The sequence below is a fragment of the Schistosoma mansoni genome (genome assembly GCF_000237925.1).
Source record: "Schistosoma mansoni, WGS project CABG00000000 data, chromosome 4 unplaced supercontig 0032, strain Puerto Rico, whole genome shotgun sequence".
Lineage (NCBI taxonomy): Eukaryota > Metazoa > Platyhelminthes > Trematoda > Strigeidida > Schistosomatidae > Schistosoma > Schistosoma mansoni.
Window position 1 is genome coordinate 2,447,701 of NW_017386017.1, and position 7,551 is coordinate 2,455,251.

Below are 7,551 nucleotides of genomic sequence, written 5' to 3' on the forward strand. Positions count from 1 at the left end.
AATCTCTGTTACAATTGGTTACAATAATAATAATTGTTTCCGTTATTCCAATCGTGTTCTTATCGAGACTGGTCGGTCACTACAAAGGTATGCAAAGAGCACTCGTGGTTATTAATAGAAAACATTTTAAGATATCTCTGTAGTATGGTTGCGCTTCAGTCGTTAGTTTATACTGGTTTGCTTTTGTGGTCTTCGAATACTGGTTGGAGCCTTCATTTAAACTTGTCTAACGACTGATTTTTTCAAATAAAGCATTCTGCTATTTTAATTTTTAAGGATTTTTGAGTTATTTCATTGCTGATATTCTTGCCGAAATTTTGATCAGTATTAGCTGGCGTATGTGCGTCCCGTAGGGATTGCTTCGACATAGGCATTATGTTAGAACTTTTAGAGAAGAGATAAATCGCCAAGTCAACATCAAGTCTGAGATTCAGCTGACGAGACCCAAATAAGACGAAATACGTGTTCAGACAACCCATATCTTCTACAAAAATTGTCACCACAAGGTCGTTGTGTAACAGATTATAGGCTTTTTTACTTTCATAGAACGAAGTTACCATGGGTGTCTTGTATTCTGGAAGGAGTCCGACTCGTTGCGTTTAAATATTTTGAGTAAGCACGTTAGCAGATACATTTGTTTATGATTGTCCCCTATTTCGCAGTTAACGTTGTGCTTTTTCAGTGTTATATTGTTCTCATGTTTCAGCTTCTTTGATATATCATAAGAATTGACCTGTTTGTTTTAAAAAAACCGTCCAATCTACATTCTTCAAAATAGAATTCAGTTGGATTGATTTGTTCTCATCGTTAAAATTGAATATTTAAGGAATGAATTGTCATTAGAGATTAGTAAAATTACTTACTTACTTAATTATACTTAATTATACCTGTCAAGGAGCATAGGCCACCCACCAGCATTCTCCATCCAACTCTGTCCTGGGCAATCCTTTCCAGTTGTTTCCACTTCTCATTCATCCTTTTCATGTCTGTTTCCGATTCTCGACGCAGTGTGTTCTGTGATGTTCCTCTCTTCCGTTTCCCTTCAGGATTCCTAATTAACGCTTGCTTCATGATGCAGTTTGGGAATTTCCGTAATGTATATCCTATCCACTTCCATCGTCTTTTCCTAATTTCGTCTCCATCAGGGAGCTAGTGTGTTCTTTCCTACAGTAGGTTGTTGTTGATGGTATCCGATCAACTAACACTCAGTAACTTGCGTAGACATTAGTGCAATTACTTCAGCGTAAACGTAACGATATTCAATGAAATTTTTGAAATGACTAACTGTTCTAGTGATTCTTAACTGGGTAGTGAGATAGATAACTACAAATTCTATAAAGCACATTTCCAAAATCCTTCACTTTGAAGCTAAAAGCAGTCTTTGTAATTCTATTGCACTTCCCATGCTAGTCATAGAATCTGAAGTCAATAACTTTTGGTTATTTATTAAACCAGTCGAGTTAAGAGATGTATCATAATGTTCATGATCTATAGAGTGACACTCTTCATCATCGTATATCTAAAGTGTAAAAATATGAATTTTCAGTATATTTGATGATTATTATCGGTTGAAATCAAGAATAAGATTCTTCTGAATGTAAAGTATATGAGCAATTAGTTTTATTAAAACAAACGATATACTCCCACTGTTTTGTTTTAAATTTACATTACAGAATAAATTCATCAAAACAGAAACTACACATCGTGAATCACCGATCAGATATTACTTTTTGCTTGAAACTCATCAACGTCGAATACTCAAGTAATTATCTGAGCTGAAACTGAGGAATTCAGTTGTATTGAAGTGATTGCAACCATGATCAATAAGTTCTATACAGGGTATAAGCCGCTATTCAGTGTTATGTGTTTTCCAATGGTAGTTTACCTAAATTCATGTGAATTGTTCCAGATATTCAGGCATGAAAGTTTTTGAAAAGTATCGTTTATTCTGTTTTGATGATTTAAGAGAACACTGATGTTCGAAAACTTATCGTATAAGCAATAAAGTTTTTTTTTCCGAAAACAATGACGTTCTTAATTTCAAACTTGTTAATGCAATACTGTAGTGTACGAGAACACAATCAAATACAATTACAGGATTTCCAAGTAAAATCTGAGAACCATGCAGTAAATAATTCATTTGCAAAATGTAAATCAATCGTCTCGGACATGATTGTTCCTTCGTTTCCACATCAACCACTCCGTGTTCTAGTTCTCTTCTCTTTGATCTTCTTAACCTTCTGCGGCCAATTATTTCACTTTCTATTGATGATACATATTACTTATATATGTTGATATCAGTAGCACCTATCACAAAAGTAATCTATATAGTAATACAGTATGCATTTAAATCCGAATGAATGTAATCTCATTATTGTAGATCCGTTGCATATATATCCAAACAACCAATAAAGGGGAAATAAAGGCGAACAAAGGGGAAATAAAGCGGAAAATGCATTGGAAAATAAGTCATAAATAAAGGGGAAATGCGCCAAAATGTCTGCTTTTTCGCCTGTCCGGGGGAAATAAAGCAGAATTTCCCCTTTCTGTCGCTCTGTTTTTCAAATGTTGCTAAATTGCCGATTTTTACCCTAAATATCCGACGATTTGCCGACATTTCCCCTAAATATCCGACGAATTTCCGATTTTTACCCTAAATATCTTGTTTTGCACAACAAGGTACTTGAAGCTGAACTTACGGTTATATCCTTGAACACGGAAGACTTTACCTATAGATAATGCAAAAACAATAATCACTTTAAAGCCGTACATACGTGTTCTTTCTTCCGTCGATGACGCTTCTGTATTTTGTCTCTCATGTCGTGAAAACAACTTTGCGTCGCCATGTCATATAGTTTCGCAAGGTCTTTCTCGTTGACAGATGACGACAGGAATCGATTAGTCAGTGCACCTGAAGTTTAAAAACCTTATTTATCTTACTTCGTACGCAGCCATAAAACCGGCACTTCTGAATCGCTCGTTTTGATGAAGTACCAAGTAACGTGAAATTAATGGCGATTTCAGGTTTCATGATGTGGGACAGAAGATATCGCATGGAGGTTTTAGGATCATCATCCATTAAACGTGTCAACATGGCCATCTGTAGTAGGAATGAAGGATAAAAATCATGTTGTGTGCTTACAAATCTGTCCCTCACGTCTTTTTGCTCTAGACAAGCGTCCAAAGTTCCCAGTTCCTCTTCAGATGACAAAGGGAACTGTTGGCTGGATAGTCCACAGTCAAATTGACGCGGATCTTCGCGGTCCGTGAACCTTGAGAGCACCAGCTTTATATTTGTATTCAGTTCACTCAAGCTTGCTAAAATTTTAAGCTGCAAAGTATACATTCTTTCATATCGGAAAAATAGAAGTAGATCGTAGGGATGACTTACTCAGCAATTAGATTTTTTTCTTAGCAGGTTGGTCTTCAATCCCAGATGGTAGTAAACCCCACTGCTGATGGACTTCGGTTGTACACTTGTGCACGTCCTCAATAGACTTCTAATGCTCGTCGGCAAGTCTGGTATGAGAAGGCGAAATTCATTCAGGACCCTGTCTGCATCTCGGATACTCAGAGAAGTGGATGTCATTAAATGCATTATTATCTTGTTCATCTTCTCTTACGATTTCAAGGGCTTGTGATAGGGCAAATCGACGGTAGAACATCCTTTAAGAAATTTATTAGCGTATGAACTTCATACACGTACCATTATCTTCCAGAAGCCTTTCATTGGTACAGATTGTGGAAGGTAATACAGTTGAAGGAATCTCATGACAATTACTTTCTCTGTCAACTGACATAGTTTCTACATATATAGGTGGTAAAGTCAGCTACCTGTAGTTGTGCTTTCAATAGCAAAGTTACTAAACGAAAGCAAGTCATGTCTTCTCAGAAAATCGGTACGTAATTTATTCCAACGTCTGTTATAAGTAGATCTATGACATCCGAGGACTCTTGACAAGTTCACGGTTGCCTTACATCTACGAGCTCTTTCACTGACTTGGCTTAAACTCATGTTATAAGACTAACAACGTAAACAGTTAGAAGGAACTAAAAAAACAGAGAGCGCATCACTCACTTGCATCGTGTAAGTATTTTGTGATGGCGGCCAACCATGTCGGAACACCTTAGCTAAACAACAGAAAAGGTAAGTACAAATGCATCACATACAAAATCCTGTGTCCGTATTTTATTGCATGAGTAATAATGATGATATTCATAAATTTAATGTAATAATTCTTTATTTTTGACATACTCAGCAAAATGTTGTTCCTTATTGCGGTTCATTCAAATGCTATACGTTACGACAAATTGTCTACAAATATCTCCCAAATATACGACGTAAGGGGGAAAAATCGACTTTTCCCCTAAATAACCGACGTGCAGGCGAAAAAGCGACATTTCCCCTTTATTTACGCTTTCGTCCGCTTTATTTCCCCTTTGTTCGCCTTTATTCCCCCTTTATTGGTTGTTTGGGTGGTGCTTCCTCAATTCATATTTAAAAAAATTCATCAAAAGCTTTGTATCAATAAATTTTGAACTAAGCTCAAAGCTGGTAGATGAAATTGTTGGTTTTACTTTTTCATTTGATAATAGAAGTTATGGATTCATGAACTTGAACTTTCCTTGAAGAAGTGCAAACCAAATACTTGAAAGAAACATGCTGAAGTTATTTAATCTTAAGTAAAGATCCTTTTTAATAGAACGTATAAATAAATAAAGTAGGATATCATGGTCTTCTGATGATTATCCACGGACGATATATATCAGTACAAGAGTTATAAGTTGATAAACACATCATACTCTTGAATGAGTTTTGATACTACCAGAACAGTACAATGGCAGCTTCTTTGATTGTGTCACTGTGCAAAACGAGTTTGAAATCATCAAAGATGTCTTTTATTCCGATATGTCTTACACTAATAGAACGTCTCGATTTACTTGCCTTCAGGCCTTTAGGTAAAGTCAAATTCATATGCTCATCAAATGCCGTTGAAACTCATAACCTGATTAATGAATTACACATCAAACTTATTATTATTATCGGAAATTCTTTGTTAATACCCTTTGTATATTACCGCTAAATAAATATAAGAGATTCAGTATGCACATACATATATATACTACAGTACGATAGTTATGCTACACTCCTTCACGAGGATTAACAGGTGTAAGTAAGTACATTAGTTATGTGATTGATATACTTACATTATGAACACATGCTTCTTCTTTCGATCCCAATGTACCATTAATATCAGTTTCGAAAATAAAAAATATCATATCATATGGTAATAAATTAGTAATTCTTAATACTGGACCAATGGTAATATGATGACCTGGTAAAGTGATTGGTAACAAATGTTTATAACTCAAATACCATTGATCAGAATATAATTTATTCCATTGAGGATCCAAGGGAAATTGATCACGTACAACAGTTACACAAATATGAAATTTATTGTTATTGTTATTCATACTCGATAACGATGCCTTATTTAAAGATGATGGTATAGTAGTGGAAGGTGTAGTATTAGTCTGTTGAAATCGTTGTAAAGAACTAATCTGGTGTATTGTTCGTGAATTTGATGGAAGTTGACATGTTGATATCAGTATAGCTTCTAACAATTCGTCTATGTGAATACAACAAAACAGAAAAGGAAGTAAATGCAATTAACTTCACAGAGATTGATCATCAACCATTAAATAATATTGTGCCTGACTACTTCTTCTCAGTACGATTAGTCGAATTCAATCGATTAATTTGTTGTGACTAGTTTAAGCCATTCAAAATCTGGTTCATTATTTTGATGTTTAGCAGTTAAAGGTAGTTCGGCAGAAAAAAAAAGTATTTTAGGCAAGAAAGGCGAATCGGTTTATAAACTTATGCAACTACATACCCTTTGATGGTTATGAGGTAGGTAACACACGGTTACGCACCGCTTACATTGTTCCTTTGCTTGTTCGTTTGGGTAAAATGTTGAAAACTAGTTAAATGTAGGTAGACGGAAAGTGGCTGTCAGTCTGATGTTAACAAACATAGTGTAAGTAAAGAGTGAACAAGAAACTCATTCAAATAACCCTAAAAATTATGTTAGTAAAATCATTTAAAGTATACTCTTGATCAGTGGACAAGTAAATCGAACACAATACACATACTGTGAGTATAACATGGTAATCGGTAATTCAGTTAATAGTAACGACTCTAGTAGAACCTGGCTTACATGTGCATCAGCTTGAGTTGGGACAATATATCAGAACAACAAGATGAAGTTAACAAGGGAAAATATGACGGAAAAAGAACTCGAGGAATAAGAGGTATGAGTGTTTGACGGCAAAACACGATTGGGTCTGTATCATTGTGACCGATTATGAGCCATGTGTTAAATAAATTCTTCAAATATTAGTCCCAGTTACCATACAGACCAGAATCAGGTACTCTATACCTAACTGCATCGCTTAGTTCAACAATCTATGACTCCACAAGCTAACCATTTGTCATGGCTCAACCAATCTGCACTTTATTCAACTTATTTCGACATTCACCTTGTTAACTACACCTTGTTGTCCTGATATATTGTCCCAACTCAAGCTGATGCACATGTAAGCCAGGTTCTACTAGAGTCGTTACTATTAACTGAATTACCGATTACCATGTTATACTCACAGTATGTGTATTGTGTTCGATTTACTTGTCCACTGATCAAGAGTATACTTTAAATGATTTTACTAACATAATTTTTAGGGTTATTTGAATGAGTTTCTTGTTCACTCTTTACATACACTATGTTTGTTAACATCAGATTGACAGTAAATACTTCATTTGCAAAATTTCAATCAATCGTCTCGGACATGATTGTTCCTTCGTTTCCACATCAATTACTCTGTGTTCTCGTTCACTAAAATACTGTGAAGATTATTTGATTATATAAGTAAAAAGACAGATAATAAATATGAAGAACAGGAGTTATTAGCATTGAGATCTATCTATCCAGTTGTTATGACAAAAGAGTGTTTTTTTTTTCTTACTGATAGAACTTTACATCCCGAATTTTCCAAAGGTAGGTTAGGAATACTGAGAAACACATACATAACTATTAACGAGTTCAAATGTAGAAAAGTCCTTGAAAATTCAAACGGTGTTTCATTTGTATAAACAATGTTACCTATGATTAAAAACAGTTATATTTCAATATGGTGTGTATTACGATATAATATGAATTAGTTTAGTCATACTTTCCGTTTATAATGACTAAAGATAATCACCGTGTTGATTAATGTGACCACTAAAAATATTGACTAATCTCACATAAATACTACAATACTATTATATAAATAACATAGATTTTATTAAACTGTACGATTCTATATAAATGTAACTTCATAGATGATCCATAATTATCTTAACGTCATTACACAAGTATCAAGTGATAAAAACATCCAGGAGATATAGGTGTTTATTAACAGTTGTCTACGCAAAATACTTCGGATATGTTGGTCAGACATTATCAGCAACAACCTATTGTGGGAGACAACAAACCAGATTCCAGTGGA

At 34.7% G+C, this 7,551-nt stretch overlaps 1 pseudogene across 1 annotated transcript in view; it reads left to right on the top strand.

Moving 5' to 3' along the window:
- Smp_171490 overlaps positions 1-5,615 on the top strand; it is a 189,121-nt pseudogene extending 183,506 nt beyond the window's left edge. Inside the window, exons 49-50 of the mRNA in view lie at positions 1,359-1,519; positions 5,209-5,615. Coding sequence covers positions 1,359-1,519; positions 5,209-5,615 — 568 coding nt within the window. The remainder of the gene's footprint in view (positions 1-1,358; positions 1,520-5,208) is intronic.
- Positions 5,616-7,551: the final 1,936 nt, after the last annotated feature.